Source organism: Rhinoderma darwinii, chromosome 10 (assembly GCF_050947455.1).
Source record: "Rhinoderma darwinii isolate aRhiDar2 chromosome 10, aRhiDar2.hap1, whole genome shotgun sequence".
NCBI classification, from domain to species: Eukaryota; Metazoa; Chordata; class Amphibia; order Anura; family Rhinodermatidae; genus Rhinoderma; species Rhinoderma darwinii.
Genome location: NC_134696.1, coordinates 92,181,890 through 92,209,033, shown reverse-complemented (window position 1 = coordinate 92,209,033; position 27,144 = coordinate 92,181,890). Strand labels below are relative to the sequence as shown.

At 43.8% G+C, this 27,144-nt stretch overlaps 1 protein-coding gene across 6 annotated transcripts in view; it reads right to left on the bottom strand.

Annotated features, from left to right (window-relative positions):
* Positions 1-2,522: 2,522 nt before the first annotated feature.
* The window catches only part of LOC142662207 (cell adhesion molecule CEACAM16-like), an 80,280-nt gene continuing 55,658 nt past the window's right edge, over positions 2,523-27,144 (bottom strand). For 5 of the 6 annotated variants that reach the window (XM_075840266.1, XM_075840268.1, XM_075840270.1 and 2 more), the window contains 4 exons: positions 16,683-16,752; positions 11,840-12,178; positions 11,344-11,437; positions 2,523-4,809 (listed from right to left, as the gene is read on the bottom strand). In XM_075840266.1, the coding sequence (XP_075696381.1) occupies positions 11,361-11,437; positions 11,840-12,178; positions 16,683-16,728 (462 nt within the window). In that variant the 5' untranslated portion in view covers positions 16,729-16,752 and the 3' untranslated portion in view covers positions 2,523-4,809; positions 11,344-11,360. Of the gene's footprint in view, positions 4,810-11,343; positions 11,438-11,839; positions 12,179-16,682; positions 16,753-21,112; positions 21,264-27,144 lie in introns of those variants that run through there. The other variant, XM_075840264.1, reaches the window with a different exon arrangement.

The window sequence follows — 27,144 nt, the reverse complement described above, 5'->3', positions numbered from 1 at the left end:
GCCGGGCGAACAGCCGAAAATAGGGCATGTCCCATTTTTTGACGGCCGGGTTTCCCGGGCCGTCAAAAAATCGGTTGTGTGAATAGCCCCATTAGGGATCTATTGTTCCTGCTGCGGCCGTGTGACGGCCGTTTTATGTACGGCCGTCGCACGGCTGGGAAACCCAGTTGTGTGAATAAGGTCTAACTGTTCCCATAATCATCAACATTAAAAGAAAAAAATGCTGGAAATAGATCACTCTGTGTGTAATGAATCTATAAAAATATGAGTATCACTTTTTTAATTGAATTACTGAAATAAATTAACTTTTTGATGATATTCTAATTCATTAAGAAGGACCAGTGTGTGTGTGCATATATATATATAATGCAGCAGACTCCATATTATAACTGGGCATGTGTAGGATTCATACAGCCTGTAGATGGAGCCAGAGAAGAGGAAGATTTCAATGGTTGCATGCCTTCAGTAGAACATGCTGTAGTTTTTCATCTCATCCTGGGTCCCATAAAAAACATAAATACTATAAAACCATGACGTAAAATGACTAAAGAGCATCACAACATGGGATTGTAAGTAAAAGAAGAAAGAACCTTGAAAGGGTCCAGGAAAAAATTGGGAGCAGTCATCGTCACACCTCCCTCCCTGGGACGCCTGCTGCATGTCCTGCAGTCCAACTGTATGTGTGTCCTCAGGACGCAGTTACAGTTAAATACAATGGTGGAGCAGGGAGTATAAGCTCTCTGCTCCATCATTCATTCTATTACCTCTGCCATTGGCGATTGGATAACATCATTGCACCTGCCTGCGCCCAGCCGCAGACTGCACAGGCCATAGTTGGTTATGCTCAATCTGGATGATCAGCTCCGTTCATCGTGTGAACAGGGCTGAGTTTGTATTAAGTTTCTTATTTTATGGGACACTATTTCTGATGGGAGGAACTAAGAGGGCATCACTACTGTGTGGGGGCACTAAGGGGGCATCCTTACTGTGTATGGGCACTAAGAGGGCATCACTACTGTGTGGGGGCACTAAGGGGGCATCCTTACTGTGTATGGGCACTAAGGGGGCATCCTTACTATGTGGTGCGTGCTAAGGGGGCAACATTACTGTGAATGAGCACTAAGGGGGCATTATTACTGTAAGGGGGCACTAAGGGAGCATCATCACTGTGTCGGAGTGCTATTGCTGTATTCCACACAATGAAAGCACAAAGGAGGACTATTACTGTGTGTGGGCAGAGGGGGCATCTATACTGTATGGGGCGCTAAGGGGCATTCTTAATGTGTGGGGGCAATAAGGGGTCATCCGTACTGTGTGAGGTTACTAAGGAGGCATCCTTACTGTGTGGGGGGGCACTAACAGGGTATCAACACTGTGTGGGGGCAGTACTATTGTAAGCTGCACAAAAGAGGGCATTATTACTGTGTGGAAGGACTGTATAGGTGCAGTATTACAGTGTGGGGGCACTGATACTGTGCAGGTTACAAAGAGTGGCACTATTAGGCCGGATTCACACGAGCGTGTGCGTTTTGTGCGTGCAAAAAAAACGCAGTGTTTTGCGTGCGCAAAAGGCACTTGACAGCTCCGTGTGTCAGCCCCGTATGATGCGCAGCTGCGTGCTTTTCGCGCAGCCGCCATCATAATGACAATCGGTTTGGATGTTTGTAAACAGAAAAGCACGTGGTGCTTTTCTGTTTTCATTCATCCTTTTCACAGCTGTTGCGCGAATCACTCGCGTCCCACGGAAGTGCTTCCGTGTGGTGCACGTGATTTTCACGCACCCATTGACTTCAATGGGTGCGTGATGCGCGAAATACGCTAAAAGAACGGACATGTCGCGAGTTTTTCGCTGCGGACTCACGCAGCGTAAAAATCACGCACCTGTCTGCGCGGCCCCATAGACTAATATAGGTCCGTGTGACGCGCGTGAAAATCACGCGCGTTGCACGGACGAATATCCCGTTCGTCTGAATAAGCCCTTACTATGTGTGGCACAATGGGGGGCTGTTATTACTGTATGGAGCACTATTACTCTGTGTGGCACAATGGAGGGGCACTATTATGCTGTGGGGCATAAAGAGGGGCATTATTAATGTGAGAGGCAGTAAGGGCTCACTATCTGTTTACCGCTATCATAAAAGAAAAAACTCTGTACGCCTTCAATCCTAAAAATGAAGCGGCCGCAGAGCTGTTTTAGTGCTGTACCCCTTCACAGTTTTTCCCTGCAATGTAACAAACTGGGCAGAATTAGGTGCATGGACAGGGATTTGGTCGGGTTAGAGGAATGGCTTAACTTTAAAAAATATATATTTGAAAGTTGGGATATATGGTTATTGTTGTCTTGGATGCAAATGATGTTCGAACCTATAGATTGTTTAAAAATACATAAACAAAATACAGACACAATGCATTTCAACCCACCCCGTCCCTTCACCTACTATATATAACCACTCTGGTCCTTTTTGTAAACCTGTGATAGTAATGAAAGTTCCTTTTGTTTCTTTTGTGATCAGGCTTTCTTTTAAATATAGATTTATTTTCAAATAGACAATTGTTTGTTTTTTTAGCAGTGTACAATAAGGAACAAATTATTAAATTATGCATAAAACGCAAATATAATGACAAACAACATAAACAATGGGAATGAGAATGGGTATTTAAGGCAGGCGCAGGAAAAATGTACAACCAATGCCAGTAGATACTCTGCACAGTAAAACGATGTTTAGCAATATGTTATACATTTGAGATATGGGGCCAAAGATAAATCAAACAACACAACAATAAGATAACAGCGATAAATGGATTAAAATTGTGTATGTGTTTACAAGGTGTTGAACGGTGTGAAAAACCACTTAAGATCCCTTTACACCGGCAAGTTTTATGCCCATAACAAGCATGGATCGACGATCTAAGGCTCTGATCACATCTGTGTCGAAGGCTCTGCTAGGGGCCTCTGTCGCAGATTCGGCAGTGTTTATCAGAGTTTACCGGATACAATAACACAGCATGCTGCGCTATTGTGTCCGGTAAAATCACGGACACCCCGATGGAACCTATTAAAGGCAATGGGTTCTGTCGGCAACCGGCAGTGTCCGTTGTGCAACGGAACCGTGGGTTCTGTTATTCACTTGTTCTACTCCACTGACAGAGCAGAACGGAACACACCAACGCAGGTGTGAACATAGCCTAACAAGTCGATCGGTGCTCGTTTAAAGGCCCTTTACAAACTGTAAAAATAATTCAGTCCCAAGACAGTTTGTATAATGTTGGCAGCACATCCCGTTTACACAGGGAGATGTACTGTTGACAAGGAAGCAATAAAAGATGCAATCACCCGATAAATGAGTGTTTGGTCATTTTGTCGGCTGATCGCTGTTATGTTTATACGGGCCAATGATCCGGAACGAGTGTTCTTACGAACCCTTGTTCGGTTGATTATCGGCCTGTGTAAATGGGCCTTAAAAGGGTTATCCGGCATGTGAATTTTTTTTAGTAAGGGCTGCAAATGATAGAAAATATATCAAAAAGCAATATTTACTTTTTCTTGCTCACAGCGTTCCACGGCTTCGGCAGCCCTCCCGGGGGTTGTTTACATGAACGTAGCGTGTAACCGCTGCAGCCAATCAGAGGGCTCAGTGGTGACTCATCAGATTTCTGGCATAATGCTAAAAATACAACACATGACCGATGAGTCTTCTGATTGGCTGCAGCGGTAACACTCTACGTGCATATAAACAACCACCAGGAGTGGCGCCGGAGCCTCAGTGCTGGATCACCGGTTGGCAAGGATAGGTAAGCACTGCCCTTTTGGTTTATTTATTTTATTTTCAGACCCTACTAAAAAAAATGTTAACCCCTTTAAGTTTATGGTTACACCTCTTCATGCTGCAAAAGGAATGTAACATGTAACCATGGGGCGCTAAAGTAAAGTTTGGAAAGGTGCCCCATTTCACCATGATCAGAATAATGAAAGTTCAGGAAATGGACAGTTTGTGATACTATGCTCTTTACTTCTTCCCTTAAATCCGATCTTCATTAACTGCAGGGGAAATGCCTGACTGATGAGGCCTCCCTGGCAAAATCAGCGGTGAAAGGGGTTTTCTAAAATAAAACATAGTTTGGTTCATGCCTAGTGATGTAGGTACTAGATTAGACCTACAGTAACTGAACAGAGAGAACTAGTGACAATTTTACGAAATGTGCTACGACAGTGGCCTGTGGCTGTCAGGGCATGCTGAGAGTTGTAGTTTTGCAACAGCCACAGATTGGAGACCATTGTGCCACGAGAACAAACATTTTCACTGGTCAATAAAAAGTCAAAGATTTCTGAAGTACCGTAGATAGATAATCATGTTCCCCTGGATACAATGTGTTAATGATGATAATATTGTTGCTTGTGCAGTACCTTTGATAGTCGTCAGTATTGAATAAATTAGTCGGTAAATATTAGAATCACAGAGCGATCAATAAAAGTGCAGTGGTCTAAATGTATCAAGTATGAGATGAACAAAGGCTTATTATGGAGAGATTGCTGTGGGGAGGAAGAGGTTAATGGAATGGTTGGGTAAATACCCAATGGAGGTCTTGATATATCCTTGGATATCTTAAGGTATATAATCAATTTGAATGTAGTGTCTTCTTTTTATTCTTCTTTCCTTTACTTCGAGGTGACTTTATTCTTCTTCACTTCGTAGATTCCAGTGGCGGCTTAATATAGATAAATCACAATCCGCACATCTGCCATTTTTGCTTTTGATCCATACATGGGCATATGATCTTGTGAACTTAAGTAGAAAAGCTCTTGGACATCTGTTGAAAATAAAGGAAAGATTTGAATTACTTACAATCATTTAAAGGTAGTTTGTCTTCAGAATGATCTAGACGAAATAGAACATAACAACATATTAACATTTTATTCCTGTATGTGAATTCTTCTGGAAAGCCCTGAATTGTATGTTATGAAGTCGACAGCATCATGCCAGAAATACGACACATGATCGCTGAGCCCTCTGATTGGCTGGAGCGGTCACATACTGCCTCCATGTAAACCATCACAGGGAGTTCCGACAGGAGAAAGGATAAGCGAGTACTGGTTGTTTTTTTAAGCCATGCCTTTTGCAGCCATTAGTAAAAAAAAAAAAAATGTAGAAACCCAGATAACCCCTTTAAGCTCCGCCAAGTGGTGGCTGCCAGTTTTATAGTTCACTGTGTGAAGGAAAATGCAGAGGATTTGGAGCTCTATGGGGCAGATTTTCAATGTGTTTACACCATTTTGCTGGCATTAATTCATAGGTATACATCCTAATTATGAAGCACCACTTTTCCGATATATACGAGAGTCTGAATAATTTGTGTCACTTTACTTAGTTCTCATCTGCATTGTTTTTACCCTATGCCAGATTCATCAACAGGGCATGTGTCAAGTTCTGTGGGTATGTGGACCCACTGGGCCATACCCCGTAGCGGGATAGCAGCTGGCCAAACAGTGTACGAAGTCAATGTTTATAGTCCGAGTAAGTGTACCTATGGTAGTTCAGAAAGCAGGGATGGCTAGGCTCGTATGGGACCTTGGCAGCAGACATCAGGCGTGGTGTAACACAGCAGACCTGATCGGTACAACACGACTCCAACTCTCTAAGGCACAGGAACAAGGCAGCCCAGGATACAGGTAGCAGGTACGGGAACACTGGGAACTGGAAAACACTAAGGGACCATTTGCAAGACTACCACGGGTAAACACAAAACGCTCAGGCAATGAAGGAAGGGGAAGGGGCCGGACACTTTTTATAGTCCAGGGTGAGTATGGGCTAATTACTGATATTTTTCATGTGCTGGCCCTTTAAGGCCGGGCACGAGCGTGCGCGCGCACCCTACGGGACACAGCAGAATGAAGCGGAAGTGAGCGCTGGTGTCACAGATCCGTGGCTGCGGCCGTCGGGGGGGGGGGTGAGTGATCCCGATGGTCCGTGGCCATGGGCATTACAGTATCCCCCCTCTTATGCCCCCTCCTCTTGGGGCCAGAGCAGGAGAGAAACTTCTTCACGGGGGTAGAAGCATTGAGGTTCTCCTCTGGCTCCCAGGACCTCTCTTCTGGACCAAACCCCTTCCAATCCACCAAATAAAAAGTTCTTCCTCCCAGTAATTTGGTGTCCAAGATCTCCTTAACCTCGAATGAATCTGATGAACTGCTGGGGGCAACTGCACAACTAGGAGTCTTGGTGTTGCGGTTCAGGACCACAGGCTTCAGGAGGGAGACATGGAAGGAGTTGGGGATCTTGAGGGTGGGAGGCAGCCGAAGCTTGTAGAAGGCAGGGTTGATCTGCTGTAGGATCTCGAAGGGTCCGAGGAACCTGGGAGCAAACTTGTATGACGGCACCCTCAGCCTGATATTCCTAGAGGACAGCCAGACCTTGGTACCCGGAAGAAACTAAGGAGGCTCCCATCTCCTTGTGTCAGCCTTTTGTTTCATGCAGTTGACCGCCAGCAGAATAGAGGATCGGGTTTGCTGCCAGATCTGCAAGAAGTACCTGAATGCAGAGTCAGCTGTGGGCACCTGGAAGTAACTGACACCAGGAGAGGAATTTGTGGGTGTTGGCCGTAAATAATAATGATGAATGGTGTGGCAGCAGTGGACTCGCTTGTGTGGTTGTTATAAGAGAACTCGGCCCAAGGAAGAAGCTGCATCCACTCATTATGCTGCCTGAAGAGATGTAGTGTCGCAGATAGTTCTCCATGATCTGATTGATTCTCTCGACTTGACCATTGGACTGGGGGTAGTAGGCTGAGGAAAAGTCCAACTTTACATTGAGGAGTTTACAGAGGGCTCTCCAGAACTTTGAGGTGAATTGAACCCCCCGATCAGACACGATATGCAGAGGTAAGCCGTGCAAGTGGAAGATGTGTTGAATGTAGAGGTTGGCCTGTCAAGAAGCAGAAGGTAGGCCAGTCAGCTGAACAAAATGAGCCATTTTCGAGAATCGGTCCACCACCACCCAGACCGTACTGCATCCACCAGAGGGAGGCAGATCCGTGACAAAATCAATTGCTATATGCTTCCAGGGAGCATTGGACACAGGCAGCGGCTGGAGCAGGCCAGCAGGCTTGGAGTGAGCAACCTTGTTAGCCGCACACACTGTGCAGAATAAGACAAAGTCCATGATGTCTATGGGCAGCGTGGGCACCAGAAATGATGGGAAATCAGGTCTCGTGTTTTATGGGCACCAGCATGACCTGCCAGTTTGGAGCTGTGTCCCTAGCGAAGAATTCTTCTGGCTGCCAGGCGTACAAAAGTCCTCCCCGGAGGGATATCTCTAACTTGCAGGGAGTTGACAGAGACAATGCAGGATGGATCAATGATGTTTTCCAGAGACTCCATAGTATCCTCCGTCTCGAACGACCTGACAAGGTATCGGCCCTCACATTTTTGTCGGCAGGGCGGTAGTGGAGCTTCAAACTGGAACCGGGCAAAGAACAGAGACTACCTGGCTTGATGGGGATTCAGCCGTTGGGCCGACTGAAGATTGGTGAGGTTCTTGTGGTGGGTAAATATCAGAATAGGGTGAACTGCGCCCTTCAGTAGATGTCTCCACTCCTCCAGAGCCAACTTGATGGCCAGTAACTCCCGATCCCCAATCGAGTAGTTGCGCTCTGCGGAAGAGAAAAGTTTAGAATAATAGCCACATATCACTGCCTTGCCTTTGGGGCCTCTCTGGAACAGAAGTGCGCCTGCACCAACCGAGGAGGCGTCCACCTCCAACGAAAACTGTTGAGACACATCAGGATGATGGAGGGTTGAGGCTGACGTGAAGGCACTCTCCAGGCTAATAAACGCAGATTCTGCCTCTGGAATCTACACCTTGGTTTCCATGCCCTTTTTAGTGAGGGTAGAGATGGGCGCAGTCAGTGAAGAGAAGTTTGGGATAAACTGCTGGTAGGGCGAGTCCCAAAAATCGCTGTATAGACCTTAAGCCTTGAGGGCGTGGCCATTCCAGGACGGACTTTACCTTCTCAGTATCCATCTTGAGGCCCTGATCCGAGATGATGTAGCCCAGGAAGGGTAAAGAATTTCTCTCAAACACGCACTTCTCCAGCTTGGCATATAAGCAAATCTCCCTTAATCGCAGCAGAACTTGACTGACGTGTCTCTGATGAGTCGTCGGGTCTGGAGAAAAGATCAAGATGTCATCGAGGTAGGCCACGACACAGACATAGAGGAGATCTCGGAAGATGTCATTGACGAACTCTTGGAAGGTCTAGTTGGAAAAAAATATCTTGACTCCTCGTATGCAGTCAAACAGTTCAGAGATTAGTGGCAATGGATATCTGTTCTTGACCGTGGTCTGATTGCGGCCCTGTAGTCGATGCAAGGTCGAAGAGATCCGTCTTTTGACAAAGAAGAACCCGGCCCTGGCCGGGGAGTAGGACTTTTGTATAAAACACCTCTCCAAATTCTCCTGGATATAAGCGGACATAGACTGGGTCTCTGGCAAGGAGGGAGGGCATACCCGTCCACGAGGAGGGGACGCATCAGGAACCAGTTCAATGGGACAGTCATACGCCCGGTGTGGGGGCAGATCTCAGCCTCCTTCTTGCTAAAGACATCCGCAAACTATGAATAGTGAGAGGGTAATCCTCCCAACGACTGAGGAAGAGGAGGTTGGGCTGGATGGATCTGTCCCAGACAGTGGTTGAGATATTTGGGGCCCCACTGGAGAACCTCACCGGAATTCCAGTCCAGGACTGGGGCATGTACTCGAAGCTAAGGCAGACCCAGCTGCACAGCGTTGGCGGCCTTGGGCAGAACAAGGAAAGAAATTAGCTCTGAGTGAAGAGCTCCAACTTGTCTGAGATACGACTGGATCGGGCAGAGGCAGACCGTTCACTGAGGCAACAGCCAAAGACGTCTCCAGGGGAACTGTGGGAAACTGAAGGAGATCCACTAGGTATCGCGCTGTATCGCCCAGGGTTGTCTCCCCAACCAACTCCTGCATTGGAGTTTCTTTGGCTTTTGAGGACACAGACGCACAACATGGCCTCTGAGGCCGCAATAAAGACAAAGTCTCTTGAGATCGTTCCCGTAGCCTCATGTCAACCCGGATGGCAAGCAAGATGAGGTAATCTAGGATAGATGGCAGATCACGAGTGGCTAATTTGTCCATGATCTCGGACGACTGCCACAGAAGGGTCATCCTGACAAAGGTTCAGCAGGGAGGCAGCTGCCGACAAGACCCGTCCAGGCTCCACAAATACAATGCGAAATGTCCGTAGGAACCTCTGGAAGTAACGGGTCTCTGGTCCTTGACGTTCCCAAATAGGATTTGCCCATGCTAGGGCCTTGCCTGTGAGAAGAGAGATAAAGAAAGTGATCCTTGCACCATCAGAAGGGAACACTCAGGCATGCAAAGTGAAGTGGATCTGGCACTGGTTCAGAAATCCCCTGCAGGTACTCACGTCTCCGTTGTAACGAGGCGGTAGTGGCAGCGAGAATCGGGGATCAGCACTGGTACTGACAGGAGGAACAGCCGGAGCAACAGGAATGGATGCTGTGATGACTGCAGCTTGCGCATCCAGTCGATGAGTAATGGCGTTCACCGCCTGGAGGAGTTGGTCCTGTCGTAATTGGCAGACTAGCATATCTGCCTGCATGGCTTGTGATGTCGTAAAGGTCTCGGGTTGACCAGCGGGGTCCATGGCGTACTGTCACGTTCTGTGGGTATGTAGACCCACTGGGCCATACCGCCATAGCGGGATAGCAGCTGGCCAAACAGTGTACCAAGTCAATGTCTATAGTCCGAGTAAGGGTACCTGTGGTAGTTCAGACAGTAGCGATGGTTAGGCTCGGATGGGACCTTAACACGACTCCAATTCTCTAAGGCACAGGAACAAGGTAGCACAGGATACAGGATACAGGTAGCAGGTAAGGGAACACTGGGAACTGGAAAACACTAGCAACAGTTTGCTACCTACGTTTTAATTAAAGTATCAGGGTGGGAACCACATGTCATTTTGATCATAAAATACTAAACCATAATTCTGGAACCTGGAAATTCCCAGCACTAGTAACGTTATAGGAACGGGGAACAATTTCCTGCATCAAAAATGACACTATTGCTAGGATACGGTGATGAATGAAAGCATTATTAGAAGTGACTCAGTTTCCAAACCTAGAAATTGTTTCTTCTGCAACAATAAACACCTTTAAATGTCGCCAATTCTCTTCCGCCTCCACAAGCCAATACATTATCTGTACATTTTCAGCAAGTTATGAGCGTGCTGGATTAGAGAATGTACTATGTACAGTATGTCTGTACATTTAGAGACCTTCTATCTGCAATCACATACATAAAGCTTGACTGGGGCCTGGGATACTGTAGCTAAGTTTTCAATATAAATCTGTACGTATACTGTCAATAGAGCATTTTAAATCTGACACCAATGGAACCTGAAAGGTGCCAGATTATCAGATTATTTCGGATTATCAGACATTAAATATGTAAAATACAAACCTCACAACCAGTGAATTCACTGCTATAATTTTCTAATTTGCAATAAATTGTATGATATTCTAGAAATTACAAAGAATATTACCATAATGTATGTGTACCCTGCTACTATTGGCATTATCTGAATCCATGTATAAATACAGCACTCATTTTCAAAATTGGTGGTCCTGAAATTTTAGGACATGAGGATACAAGTCCTTTTTGGCCAGGTCAAGACGCCAAGGTCAAGATACCCAAGTTAGGAGACAACATGGCTTTAAGAGCTCAGTAAGGTCACTAGAACCCCATCTTGCCAAAAGGTGGGACACCTACCTATCAAAAATGTACACATACTACCTAAACTTAGGCTTCGTTTACATCTGCGTCGGGGCTCCGTTCATGGGTTGCGTTGGAGCTTTCCGTTAGGGGAACCCATGAACGTAACCCTGACTGAAATAAATGGAAACTGTAGGTTTCCGTTTGCATCACTATTGATTTCAATGGTGACGGATCCGGTGCAAATGTTTTCTGTTTGTCACCATTGTTTAAGGGTTCCGTCAATTTGACGGAATCAATACCGTAGTCGACTGTGCTATTCATTCCGTCAAAACAATGGAACCCTTACACAACGGTGACAAACGGAAACCATTTGCACCGGATCCGTCAACATTGAAATCAATGGTGATGCAAACGGAAACCTACGGTTTCCGTTTGTTTCAGTTTGGATTTCGTTCATGGGTTCCCCTGACGGAAAGCTCTGACGGAACCCATGAATGGGGCCCTAACGTAGATGTAAACAAAGCCTAAAAAATGGTTTCTTCATTAAACTTGACAAGTTGACCATGGTAACGGAATTGCTTACCTTTTCTTGACTTGGTATCATAGATAACTGACAGAAGAGTATAATAGTAATCCTAATAGAATAGTAAATGGTGAGAACACTGTAGATGCAACGCCTGGCAAAAGAGATAAATATAATTAGTGCATTATTTGATATAAAATACATTTTAATTATAAATCTGTAGCATTTCCGTTTTCCAGATCTCCGTATAATGTCTGCATATAATACTGTCATACAGTGCCCAAATAATACTGCCATTCAAAGATCAAAGGTCTAAATAGTACCGATATTCAATGAATATTAGAAATTCCTGGTCGTCTCAAGCCACATGTGGCAGGCCATCGGTGGCACCCACTTCAGCAGGACCCTACAGGTTGCACACCCCTAAGGTCTGTATTTCAGTCACCCCTCGGCATGGTCCTCTTGTACCTAATGAGAAATCTGGACCTGGCTCTGGGTGGACATTCCCTGACCCTGGACTTTATAAACTGAACATGAATATTTCATTTTTACTCACCATTCACTTTTATTTGTAGATCTTGTAGAGTTCGATGTGTCTGTACCTGCAATGTGTAGTAACCTTTATATTCCTCCCGAAAATTCCGAATCACTAATGAACCATTTTGTCTGCCGCTCGCATCTGGAAAGTATTTTGCTCCTTTTATGTCATTACCATTGACATGAGTTAATATCTGATCTGTTGCATTGGTGCTTAATCCTCTATACCAAGATGCAAAATGGATTGTCCCCTCAACTCCAGTAACATTGAGTGTGACGATGTCTCCAGCTTTAGGTCTCGCAGGAATGACTTCAATACTCGCTTTACTGCTTGCACCTATACAGGCATGAAGTAGAACTGGAAGAGATGCAAAGTAAAATAGGAAATCAATACACACACACACACACACACACACACACACACGCACACGCACATTAGAGTAGACAACATTTCCAGAAGACCTCCTCTTTCAGAAAACCACCCCCCGATCTACACCAGTGGGTTGTATTGAAGGGCTACCACTTACTTGTATACAGTCGATATTGATGACATTACAGATCATGCATTGGTTAATACCGATTTTTTTTCTAGGCTGCTGATTGGTAAGTCTGCCTAGACACACAGTGATTTATTAATGCTTCTGACTGGCAGAGAGGAGTTGCTGAGGGACTGAGGGGTCACACTAGCATACAGGGCTCACTTTTCTACTCTCATGGAATATCTGATAGTCTCCAAAGTAGTGAGGCCCAACTTGCGGAGCAGTCTAGTCTCCCGTACATTTAGACATTTGAAGTGGTTTTCGAGAATTCAATAACCGATAACTTTATTCACATGTCCTAACCTTCTTTACATCTCTAAACAGAACTGGTCATTGGCCGCTGACATGTTGCTTTCTGGCAATGGAAGATAGTAGTGGGAGACTGTGGAAAAGGTAAGTTTGGTCTTCCTTCTTTAGCTAATATAATTTTTTATGGTGGCGTGGCACTCTCTTTGTCTTAATGGTGTTATTGAAGCAGCCACATTTATGGGGACACTGGCTACCACTGTGTTGGAGCATGGTTATGCCAGCACTGTGGCTCTCTTATGGGGACACTGTTATACAAGCACTATAGCTGCCGGCAATTGTTGTTAAGGCACTGTGTCTGCCTTTGTTATGTTGCACAATAATAGCGGCACCATTTTCATCAGTGCCCTCAAGCTGCCTGCCCTGATGGTATCCACAATAATGGGGATTACATATATTTAGGGATGATGGGGATTACATGTATACAGGGATGATGGGGATCACATTAGATATCTGAGGTGCGGTCACGTGATTCTGTGATTGCACATCAGATAAAGCAGGTGGGCGGGATAAAAGAAAGGGGAACAGAGAACTAGTGGGGAGCGCCAATAGACACAGAGTGGGCAGAATAATTAGTAAAGAACAGCCCTGTGTCGATACGTAGGTCAATGAGGTATCGACACAGGGTTGTGCGTATACTAAGGGTATGTTCACACACAGTGTTTTTAGGCATATTTTGGGGCGTTCACGCCTCGAAAAACGCCTGAAAAAATGGAAGCTGACCGCCTACAAACATCTGCCTATTGAAATCAATGGGAAAAACAGAATTTAGTTCATATAGTTTAGTCTTTTTACGCCACTGTTTTAAAAAACGGAACGTAAAAAGACGCTCCGTAAAAAGAAGTAGCATGTCACTTCTTGAGGCATATTTTGGCGCTCATTTTCCATTGAACACTATAAAAAACGCCTCAAAAAACGCCTAAAAAAAAGCCTGAAAGGAAGCTTCAAAAGAAGCTCCAAATTAAAAGTAGCTTCATTTTCAGCTTCAAAAATGCCCGAAAATCAGAGGCTGTTTTCTCTGAAACCAGCTCCGTATTTTCAGACGTTTTTGAGTTTGCGTGTGCAAATACCCCAACTCTAGCGCACGAGCCTGTGTCGAGAGAAAAAAAAAGAGACAGACGAAAATCAGAACTTCCGGCAGGGCCGAGGTAGGGAGTATAGGAAGGAAAGTGTTCAGATTTAATACAGACTTTATATTAGGAACTTTATTCAGTATTTACATCGAGTATTAGTTCAAAAATTTTGTATCCCTAGAAAACCCATTTAAAGTATTGCATTCCCAAAATGTATGTGAGACAGTATACTCGGTGCTACCTACTATAAGGGCATGCCCACACGTGGCGGAGTTCTTCCGCCACTGTCCGCATCAATGCCGCACAGAATCTGCGTTGCAGATTCTGTTGCGGCTCTGCCTAAAATGGGCATTAAATTGATGCGGACTAGCCGTTGCGTATTGAGGTGAAAGTACTTCCCTTCTGTCTATCAGTGCAGGATAGAGAGAAGGGGCAGCCCTTTCCCTAATAAAAGTAAAAAGAAATTCATACTTACTGGCCGTTGTCTTGGTGACGTGTCCCTCTTTCGTCATCCAGCCCGACCTCCTTGGATGACGCGGCAGTCCATGTGACCGCTGCAGCCTGTGATTGGCCTGTGATTGGCTGCAGCCGTCACTTGGACTGAAACGTCATCCTGGGAGGCCGGACTGGAGGAAGAAGCAGGGAGTTCTCGGTAAGTATGAACTTCTATTTTTTTTTACAGGTTGCTGCATATTGTGATCGGTAGTCACTGTCCCGGGTGCAGAAACAGTTACTGCCGATCGCTTAACTCTTTCAGCACCCTGGACAGTGACTATTTACTGACGTCGCCTAGCAACGCTCCCGTAATTACGGGAGCCCCATTGACTTCCTCAGTCTGGCTGTAGACCTAGAAATACATAGGTCCAGCCAGAATGAAGAAATGTCATGTTAGTAAAACCAATACGCTCCGCAGCACACATAACATGTGCATGACAGCTGCGGACTTCATTGCAGAATTTTGACTCTCCATTGAAGTCAATGGAGAAATTCTGCAATGAGTCCGCAACAAGTCCGCGACACGTCCGCAACAACCATTGTATGCTGCGGACACCAAATTCCGCACCGCAGCCTATGCTCCGCAGCGGAATTGTCTGCAACGTGTAAATGAACCCTACTAAAAAGCTGTGGAAGGCAATGGAGAAACGTGTCCGCTGCAGATTAACGCTGCGGAGTGTCCGCAGCGGAATTCCAGAGCAATTCCGCCACATGTGGTCATGCTCTAAGGACAACTTTCTATGTGTGGGCACCTAGTTCTAGTTTTTAGGCTAAAACAAAGTATTGCCTGATGGGTGCGGTCAGACTACATGAGAGCTTGGCTTATGTATGAAATATGAGTATTTTTGTATGTATATGTATTACCTATTTGCTGCATCTATATGATAAACAACACTTTTTTTGCTGCCAACCACCATCTCATTTAGAGCTTGGGGGGAGGGGGAATTTCTTAATTATATTGTAGCATCTTACACAACACCTACATTAAAAGGGTTTATTTGATGACAGATTCCCTATAAAAATACCTTTTCTAGCTTTTATAATACTATAAAGTTTTTGCTGCTTTGCTACTTTTGTTCAGAACGTAATACACATTCTATTTTTTCTTTTATGCATTGTTTCCTTTGTTATTGTTGTACTGCCTTTTTTCTTTATCATAGCACAGATCATATGCTATTGTATTGTAATGCATTTTTTTTATACATGTAAACGATCCAACGATCGTGCAAATGAGATTTAATATAAACGCTCGTTCCTGCATTGCCTAGTGGAAACGGCAACGATCAGCCGATGAATGAGCAAACGCTCGTTCATCGGCTGATCGTATTGTTTATGCAGCACAAAATATTATCGTTGTCGGCAGCACATCTCCCTGTGTAGACAGTGAGATGTGCTGTTGACATGATAGAACTGCATGGGGACGAGCGATCGTAGTAACGATTGATTGTCGCCATACATTACTGATCATAGGTTCTTGTGAAAGGAGCAAACGAGCACCGATCAACAAGTTGTCTCGTTGATCGGCGCTCGTTTCTACAGCCCTGATTGGCTGGTCCAAAAGGACCCTTACACTTTGAATTACTTTGTTCATCAAGCAAGGTCACAATGACACAGGCTATACACAGTTAATATTTTCCGTTATTTAAAAATAAAGAAGCATCTTGACAGACAGAAAAGATTAACTGTGTATAGCCTGTGTCATTGTGACCTTGCTTGATGAACAAATTGAGCTACCCATTGAAATGAACACAAAGGTGAGTGAAGTGAGTGGCAGCCAGATATCTCTCATCTCGGGGAAAATGCAAGAGAATATGGCCAATCTAATTTTCCGGAACAGCAAACACCCAAAAATGTTTAGCAATTCCCTATACACGTTAGTTTGCCAACTGATTAAGCAAAGAATTGTGGGATCTACCAGCACCATATTAATTAGTATGGAATGCCTTAGGCCTTGTTCACACAGAGTTGTTTTCAGGTGAAAAAAATCTGCCTGCACTCTCTTTGCCGCGTTTTTTGCAGCGTATTTAAAAAAAACGCCGTGAAAACCGCTTTCTCTGCCTCATATTGATGTCAATGGGAGGTCAGAGACGGAAATGCCCGAAGAAAGGGCATGTCGCTTCTTTTTAAATCAATGGGAGGCGATTTCGGGCATTTTTGGCACTGTTTACGACGCGGTTTCCGTGAACTAGCCCTTACACTGAAATCTAAGTATATTAAGCAGCATTGATCAGCTGATCATTGCGGATTGGCTTGCCAGGAAACAGCCAGTGACCAGCCTATTCCCCCTACAGAAGATGTAGTCTTACACGGTGGGCTATTTTCTCTGAGCATTTATAATGTTTGATATACTTTTTTTTAAATGTGAAGGGTTTAGATGAGGATTTACATTCTCTTACATAAAATGATGGACATAATATAGAGATTTTTAAAAAATATATTTTTTTTTTACCTGACAGTACAAAGCCTCCAAGAACTGCAGAATGACTTCCAGACATGTCTAAGTCCTCTTAAATCAAAGCCTAAGGAACAAGAGAGAACAAGTGTTGGGACACCGTTATGTCTAAGTAACATAACATTTTTGGGGGTAATTAAATGTTATATCTTTTTTTGTCAAAAACAACACAGACCTAAGGCTGTGTTCACATCAGCATTGCTTTCCGTTGAGGGGTTCCGGCGACTGCGCTATTGATTCTGTCAAAACAACGGAACCCTTTCACAATGGTGAGAAACGGAGGGGTTCCCCCGACGGAAAGCTCAGAGGGAACCCCTCAATGGAAAGCGACGCTGACGTGAACAGGCCCTTATATAAAGAAAAAGATATGACCATGTGCATGCACCTTTATTAAAAAAATGTTAGACAGCATTAGTAAATCAGCCCCATTGTGCAGAAAACTATGTCATTTGAAAAAAAACATGGATGGTTTCTTCAAGAAACAGCGCCACTCTTCTCTATTGACTGTGTTTGCTATTGTAGCTCAGTCCCATTTAAAGTGAATAGGGCTGAGCTACAATACCAGACAACGCCCATGGAGAAGAGTGGCGCTGTTCCCTGGAAAAACTATCCATGATTTTTTTTAATCTCATACAACGCCTTTAAGTATCAAGTGAATCTTTCCTGCCAAGAAAGCAGAACAATGGACTTAGTGGAGTTTGTTTTTACTGGAAGAACACTGTTTCTTTGTACGGAAGATTTTTGCATAAAAAGCATTAGTCAAGTGGGATGCTGAAATTCACATAGTAGAGGGCCACTTTTTTATTTTTAAGAGGGCACTTGGAAATGTTTAATCAGCAGTTTGGCTAAATTCTTTGCTGCATACCTGTAGAAGAGATTGCTTGTCATGAGCTGCGGAATGTAGAACTCTCAGCTACTGCATAAGTAGCCTGGACAGTACATCATGAAATATTCTATAGTGTCCGTATTTCAACACACATTCTCAGCGTATTATTCATTAAAAGTGCTTGGAATGGAGAATGTTAACACCCAGGGTTACACAGGGGCTTAAAGGTATATTCACAAAATGCGGTTTTGCCACGTTTTTTCTGTGCGACTGAATCCCGCACCAAAAAATGAATGCGTTTTTACCGCGATTCGCATGCATCTTTCGATGCAGTTTTCAGCCATGCGGATCTGCACATTTATCACTTTAGTTACACAAAAAAGTACTGCTCCAATGCCTCTAAGATAAACAACATTTTTTTTTTACTTATATAGTCTTTATTAAAATATTCTACTGTTTTGAAAATACCGCTCCTATGCAGACCTATGTGTCTCTATGGTTACAGACTACAAAACACCCTGTGCGTAGTCTGATCTTACAATCCTGTTATTCTCTTCCATCTGTCCCCATCTCTTAAGGCCCTTTTACACGAGCCAACTATTGGACAAACGAGCGTTCCCAGAGCGCTCTTTCCCGATAATTTCCCTGTGTAAACAGGGCAATGATCAGCCGATGAACGAGCAAACAATTGTATCGTTTTACATGCCTTAAATATTATCGTTCTCTCTGTTTACAAAGGGAGATGTGCTGCCGACATGATAGGAATGTATGGGGACGAGCAATCGTAGTAACGAGTGCTCGTCCCCATACTAGCTCCTTGTGAAAGGAGCGCCGATCAACGAGCTGTCTCATTGATCGGCGCTCGTATACACAGCCCCCAGTCAGGCTGTACAAAAGTACCTTTACTGTCTCAGATCGAGTGGAGTAAAACATGATCACAAATTTTTACATCATTGCTGAATATTGTAAATAAACTACGGATATAATTTTATGTATGAACAATGACTTGTAATCAGCAGTGTACATCTCGACTGGGGCCCCACTATATAAGTTGGGTACTCCCTCACTGCAGGGACAGGTTAGGAAGGGGTTAATTCTCTGAAAAGTGATTGGGCATGATGGGTCAGGTGCTCCCCTCTACCGAGGATATAGATGGCTTCTCCGATAGTGTGTTGGACTCTTTCCCTGCACCCCTGGAAGTAGAGTCACAGCTGGCGGTTGCAATGGTATTATGGGTGTTGCACCATCGGATATCACATGCCACTGGGCTACCGCCTGTTGGCGTACAACTCTGTTGGCAAGTTATCTGGTTTTACATTGTTTATTCTTAATAAATGCTATGACCGACCCCCACCAATTAAATATTACTATGGTGTCCGAGTCTTTATTATGCCAGTTGTAATTTGGAAATGAGTTAAGATGTTGTTATCTGCATCCATGTGGCTGCTGAGGGCCCCAAGGAACAAGGGGGCACATCAATGTTGATGATATTCCCTTTGCTATTGGGAGATAAGAACCTAGGCAGGACTTCTCTCTACATATAGGTGGTAATGCGAAAAAGATTTTGGAGCAGAAAGAATGCAGATGGATTACCACCCTGGGTACTTTGACCCCCTTTGGGCTTAATGAACAATTGAGCTTTTCTGCTTTCTTATAATATTCTAATTGTCCATTGCTGTTTTTTTAAGTGATTTTAGCTAGCTGTGGTCCTCTGTCTGAGACTTATTGTTTGATATATGATATTAATCGTCTCGTTTTGTGTCCATGTTTAGAGTTCGAGTAATACCTTATATAATTGACCCCTTGGATGTCTGTGGTATGGCACTGGTGATGAGAATCTGTTGGGAGTCTGGTCGATCATTGGAGAAAGATGCTACTAAGAGGAGATGTCTTCTATATTAATTACTCCCAAAAGGATTATGTTTCTGGTCCAGTTTTTTGTATGTCACTAAATTACAATTTTTCCCCCCTTTTCCTTCTCATGTCCTTTGATATGGGTATTGGCACATTGCCTATAATAATATTTGTTTATATTCTATACTGATGTCTTATTATTATTATTTTTTATATTCATCATTAGATGTCTTTTTACATGATTTTTCATGTACCTAACTCACTGTTATAAATTAATAACTTTTTTGATCCTAGGTTTATTCACTTTTTTCACATCTATTTGAATTATAGATTTCTACATTTACGGTTTTATTTATTACTCACACTCTGTTTATTTGTCAATAATGTATTTCACTTTAATTCAACTTCAGTTGTACACATGGTGTTATTATATGAACCCAACTTATGTCGGGGTGTTATTTTTACTTTTCTCTTCTTTTCTGATCTGGACACAGAGCATGGGGAAATGCTGTTTGAGGTGATCGACATAGACAGACACAGACAGACTCGCCACTGCTATACCGTTTTCCTTGGGGTTGCGCGTGTCGCTGTGATGCCGAGTGCCCGCCCTCTGTCTCCTCTCTTCTAGATGCGGGTGCTGCGCCTGCGCTGTTTCCCTGGAGACGCGTCTCTGGGGGCGCGCAGGCGCAGTGTCCGCATGACGATGGGAGACGGAGATCTCGTGGTCTCAGGCAATCCCGCGCATGCGTCGTAGACCGGGAACTCGGACAGAACGGAACACACTGAGTGATGATTGTTGACACTATTTAAACGGACAGATTACACAGCAGTACACACCCCCTGAGGAAGCGATACCGGCGAAACGCGCGTCGGGGTGCCTAAATTACCGTGTGGACCACTCTCATCCCTAACTTCATGGGTAAGACTGCCTTTACTGGTTCCCCTGGTGTTACCAGGTGGACATAGTTGTTGATTCCTTATTACGCAGAGGACTAAAAAAGATTGAATATGCACTTAACATCATAAGGCTATGGATGGTTACAGTGTATGATAGTTTGTTACTCATTACCAACTTACATAGGCTGTGGCTGTCAAAACTATCCTGGGTTGAATAGCAGTGAAATTTGTACTGTACAGCAGTGTTACCTTACTCATTTTTGTATGTTTTTTTGTGACTGTTCCACAAATAGACCTTAATTTTTTAGAACCTTGTTGAGTTTTTTATATATCGTATATGTATATTATTGTATGTAATAATGAATAAAGATGGATATTTTTCTATGACTATGGCGTAAAGACTCCCTGTTCTCAAGTATTTTTTCTCTACATATAGATAGCATTTTTAGAAAACAATGGAGTGGGCTATCAGCCCAAGGGTTTTGTAAAAGACGTGGAGGGCATACAATCGCCAGGCCTTTCTGTCCTAGGTGGAAAACCCCAGGAGGACCAGTTTGATCTTTGCTATGGGGCTCCCTCCCCCTCTTCTCTGCACGCCACCGCTTGTACGGATTATTATCCTGTATAGATGAGCGAAGTGCTGATATATAACAATTTAGCAAATAGCAAACTGATTTACTGCACAAAAACCCCAACCCTGCAAAATGTAGACCTACAACAGTATTGTCAATTGGAAATCGGTGATTGTTGTACGAACAGCCTATAAACCTCATTGTTATCTACACCAATTAGCTAGTTTTTCATGAATATTTGGGTATACAACATTATATAATCAGTATATAAATCCTACCTCGATTTTCCATGCAGATCACTGAGCGGCCTGATCCTCAGAATAAGAATCTTAAATGATTGATATATTATTTATCGGAGTATAAGCCGAGCTCCTGGTATGTCCTGTACATTAAACGGAACACAACGATTTACAGCTATCCCGTCCCTCAGTCACCATTCCCTCCCTCTAATTTTTCCGCCCCCTGTTTCTATGGAAACCTGAAGGAGAATAGAAATGTCTGTGCTGTCTGGCTGCATTGCAACAAAAACACATGGTGCAAAACGCAGTACACACTAAAAAATCCTAAATTCACTAGCTTGGTGGTCATGGATCTCATTTGCTCCTTCACAAATAGTAAACTAGAGATACGTCGTGAATAATAATGGATGATCACAATAAAGATCATACAAATAATAAATTATAAAATACTGTGGTGTGAAAATAAGCAGAACTATGAGCAGAACTATGAGCAGAACGCCGCTTTAAGGGGTGCGGAGGTAGCTGTCACATTTGGGCCCTGATGCCTGAAGGAGCGCAAAGGACCCTCTGCCACATATGAAGACACCAGTATTATAAATGGCGCACGGCAGGTCGGGGGTGCTGTTACAGATTTTGCTTTTGGTCCCTGGAGCTTCAAGTTACGCCTCTGTCTCCGACAGTAAAAGTCAGACTCAAGGAGGGAATAAAAATAAAGGGGTTCTAAACTAAATTAAATAACTGTGAACTTTACTTTCCTTGAGATCCAGGTTTTTAAACTACGTATATATTTTTAAGCAAATGAATTGAAAATTACTTAAATTAGTCATCTGACCATAGACAGGTGTATACATAGCATATATCATAAATGTCTGGGGAGAGAACTGGGGTCCCTAACTGAGCTGCATAGATCCATAATACAGTGCCCATAGCCCACCATAGGCCATCTGTGGACCCATATAATCGTAGCATGTTTCATTGCATGAAGTTACGGAGATAATCTATCCTAGAAGCATTGATTTTAGGGGAGAATATGGTACCATATGGCGGCACACGTAATACACCGTAAGGACTTAGGGTATGTTCACACGCAGAGTCAAAAACGTCTGAAAATACGGAGCTGTTTTCAAGGGAAAACAGCTCCTGATTTTCAGACGTTTTTTAAGCCACTCGCGATTTTCGCTGCGTTTTATTAAAAAACGGCCTATCGGGACAGAACGCCATTGCAATCAATGGGCAGATGTTTGGAGGCGCTCTGCTTCCGGTTTTTCGGCCTTTTACGGCCCGAAAAGCGTCTGAAAATAAGCCGTGTGAACATACCCTTAGTGTAGCACTGTACAGGCAGCTTTGACGTGTGCATGAGGCATGATACTCAAGATCTCGGCTCAGGGACGAAACTGTAGCAGACTGGCAATGAGAACGTTTCTAATAAAAATGTCATAAGACCCAAAGAACGTGAATCATTGCCATACGGTAAATTGTAGATTGTTATGTAGAAATGTGGATTAGGTATAAAAGATAACACAAGAAAACACGGAGGAATGTTCAGCAAGAACAACAGCAGTGTCTCCGAAGCTGTTAAAAGGAATTCCTGCTCCATTTTAGAGGCCAAGTAAAGAGCAGCTGTTTTTTCGAGAAACAATGATCCTACAGTTTTGGCATAGAATTGCAGATGAGTAAAGGATCCTACGAGGAAGACAGCAGGAGATGACCGAGCAGAGCACAGCACAGGCTGTATGTGAGTTATGTAACACCACGCTGCCTACAGCATGAATTGTAAAATCCGCAGCCTGCAAGTAATTGGGGATAGAGGGAATGTCCCAGAGGTGCAGCCATGCAAGTAACTGAAAACAGATTGCTGCGGCTGGATAAATATCTGCAGATATTGACTGTGTAGTATGAAGGGTTTCTATTATTTACACATAACATTTCCTAGAAACAGAGCATATGAGGTCCATTGCAGACGATGATATCTGAATCTTATCCCATGCTCCACGACCCTCAATCATGGAAACACACTACCAAAAACCAACTCTGGTAAAACAATATGGCAGGAGAGAGCTCAGAGTGATTTAAGCCCCTGGGTATTAAAGATCATGGGCCCTTTACCAAGTACTAAAGCCCTCTGGCCGTAGTCCCTCAAGAACTGTACTGATACCAGAATGGTCAGTTCTCCGCATGTTCTCGGAGTGCCCCGAGCTATTGATGGAAGTGATGTCACTGAGCTGTTCCAAATTGTAATGCTCACAGTAGAGTGTGCCCATCCTGGGTCCACAAATTGTTCACCCCTTTTAGATGTCCCACAATGCAGTGCCCATGCTGTAATGTAGGCAAATTAATCAGATCATTGTGCCCACTACACAGAATTAACATAAAATTGAGCCATCAACATAAAATATTCAAATTGTAGTACCCATTGAGAAGTTACTTCTTCTGTCCAAACAAATTAACCATACACAGTATCCCAATAATAGAAAAACATTTATCACCCCCATGGTCCTGCATCGCTTAAAGGACCAGTGTCAATTTGACTTTAGTGTGTTATTAAACATTTTTTTTATTTATTTGTGTGTTTGTGTGTTACTTTTTTCTATTTTTACACTTTTTCTTCCCTATGGGGGCTGCCATTTTTTTTTCCATTTCTGTATGTGTCGATTAACGACACATACAGACATAGAATACGGCACATACAGTCCCATAGTGAATGCGAACGGGGCCCGTTCCATCCACTATGCTGTACGCCGTCTGTGTGGGAACGGCGCATGCGCCGCTTCCACAGTCCAAGTTGAACTGAGCGACGTCCGGCGCCATTTTCCTGTGGACCGGAAGTCGCGGCCGGACAGTAAGATTACTACTTCCGGTTGCGGCTTCCGGACTTGTGCACTTGGAGCGGCGGTAGCAGACGGAGCAGACGGACTGGAGGGAGCGGCGGCGGCAGGAGCAGGTAAGTTATTTCTATGTATGTTCGTGTTTTAGTGTGTGATTACTACTGTATATAAACCTACTACACTGTGTGTTAGCTCAAAAAATGGCGACACACAGTGTAGGAGGTTAGACCGTTCAATCCCCTCGTTTCTCCCGGCACTAGCCAGGATAAAGGAGGGGGGGGATTCTGAGAGCTCACTAGAGCGAGTGAGTTTTCTCAAATTTTGCAGCATAAGGCAATGTGGTTGCTTTACCACATGCAATGCTGCAATTTTGGGAATTGCTCCATCTAGTGACCAGCGCTGGGAAATATTATAAATTAGAATCTAATTTATAATATTTCCTGACTCGTGAAAAAAATTAGAACAATATTTAATCACCTATACACTAATTGTTTAACTAAAAAAAAAAAATTTTTTTTTTCTAGCGACACTTTCCCTTTAACCCCTTCCCGCTCCTTGACGTACTATTACGTCATGGCAGCTGTATCGTTCGCGCTCCATGCCGTAATAGTACGTCACGGGAGTAACGGCCGTTTCGGCCGTCCTCCCGACACATACAGGAGCTGTGACGCTGCTGTCTTGTTCAGCAGCTGTCACAGCTCCTACAGCGGGGACCGATCGCTGTGTCCCCGCTGATTAACCCCTTAAAAGCCGCGTTCTATAGAGATCGCGGCTTTTTAGGGGTTAATCTGCCATCGCCGGCCTGCTACGCGATAGCGGCCGGCGATGGTGACTATGGCAACCGGACACCAAACAATGGCGTCCGGCTATGCCATAGACGGAAGCCTAGTGGGTCCTGACAACGTCAGGACCCACTATGCTTGCTGTCAGTGAGTAGCTGACAGTTCTAATACACTGCACTACGCATGTAGTGCAGTGTATTAGAATAGCGATCAGAGCCTCCTGCCCTCATGTCCCCTAGTGGGACAAAGTAATAAAGTGAAAAAAAAGTTAAAAAAAGATGTGTAAAAATTAGAAAATAAAAGATTTAAAAGTAATAAAAGTAAAAATCCCACCTTTTCCCTTATCAGTCCTTTATTATTAATAAAAATATATAAACAAACAAATAAACTATACATAATTGGTATCGCCGCGTCCGTAACGGCCTGAACTACAAAATTATTTCATTATTTATCCCGCACGGTGAACGCCGTAAAATAAAATAATAATAAACCGAACCACAATCACAATTCTTTGGTCACTTCACCTCCCAAAAAATGGAATAAAAAGAGATCAAAAAGTCGCATGTACCTAAAAATGGTACTGATCAAAACTACAGTTCGTTACACAAAAAATAAGTCCTCGCACGGCTTTATTGATTGAAAAATAAAAATGTTATGGCTCTTAGAATAAGGTAACACAAAAAGTGAATGATTGTTTACAAAACGTATTTTATTGTGCAAACGCCATAAGACATAAAAAAAAACTATAAACATCTGGTATCGCCGTAATCGTATCGCCCCGCAGAATAAAGTGAATATGTCATTTATAGCGCACGGTGAACGCTGTAAAAAAAAACGAAAAAAAAACAATAGTAGAATTGCTGTTTTTTAGTCACCACGCCACCTAAAAATAGAATAAAAACTGATCAAAAAGCCGCATGCACCCCAAGAAAACTACAATGGATTCCTCAAGGGGTCTAGTTTCCAAATTGGGGTCACTTTTGGGGGGTTCCCAATGTTTTGGCACCACAAGACCTCTTCAAACCGGACATGGTGCCTAATAAAAAAGAGGCCTCAAAATCCACTGGGTGCTCCTTTGCTTCGGAGGCCGGTGCTTCAGTCCATTACCGCCCAAGGGCCACATGTGGGATATTTCTCTAAACTGCAGAATCTGGGTAATACGTATTAAGTTGCGTTTCTCTGATAAATCCTTTTGTGTTATAAAAAAAATGGTATAAAGAGGATTTTCTGACAAAAAAAAAATGTAAATTTCACCTCTACTTTGCTCTAAATTTTTGTGAAACACCTAAAGGGTTCATAAACTTTCTACATGCTGTTGTGAATACTTTGAGGGGTCTAGTTTCTAAAATGGGGTATTTGATAGGGGTTTCTAATATATGGGCCCCTCAAAACAACTTCAGAACTGAACTGGAACCTAAAAAAATAAATAAATGAGGCAATACTTCGCTTCTTACATTATACTGATAATGAGCCGTGCCCACCCCGAGATTACCCCAGTTTTGACCGTTTGTCTAAACGGAGACCCCTATTAGACCGTTCCAGTGCCCGGTTTTCCCAAGCATACACCCCCGAGAAGTGTATTTCTATTGATGAGTCCCTGGTACATTTTAAAGGGAGGGTTCAATTCCGCGAGTACCTGCCGGGTAAGAGGGCAAGGTATGGCGTGAAGATGTATAAGCTGTGAGAGTGCATCAGGGTATACCTACAGGTTTAGGATATATGAAGGAAAGGCCACCCCCAAACCAGACTGCATCCTGGACTACAATAGGTACATGGGAGTGATGGACTTGTAAGATCAAGCCTTGAAGCCCTACAGCGCCATGCGGTGTGGTATAAGAAGCTGGCCGGGAACATCATATAGATGGCTTTGTACAATGCGTACGTGCTACGTCGATGTGCAGGCCAGACGGGAACTTTCCTGGAATTTCAAGAGGTGATTATCAAGAACCTAATCTTTAGGGACCAAGAAGGGGGGGCACCCAGTACTTCTGGAAGCGAGCCCACACGCATCGTACCAGGGCAACACTTTCCAGGGGAAGTTCCCCAAACTGGCAAGAAGGGAAAAAGTCAAAAGAGGTGCAAAGTCTGCTATAAGAGGGGGATAAGGGAGGACACAATATATCAATGTGACACGTGTCCCGAATAACCAGAGCTCTGTATGAAAGTGTTTTAAAATTTATCATACATCCCTTGGTTTATAATTTACCCCAATTTTACTTACCCTGATGCACTCCGCACAGCTTATCCCCCCTCGTCTTTCCCCTCTGGGCCCTGCTGTGTGTCCAGGCAGCTGATAACAGCCACATGTAGGGTATTGCCATACCCGGGAGAACCCACATTACAGTTTATGGGGTGTAGGTCTCCGGTCAAAATGGTCACTACACCTCTAGATGAATGCCTTAAGGGTGTAGTTTTTAAAACGGGGTCACTTCTTGCGGGTTTCAACTGTACTGGTACCTCAGGG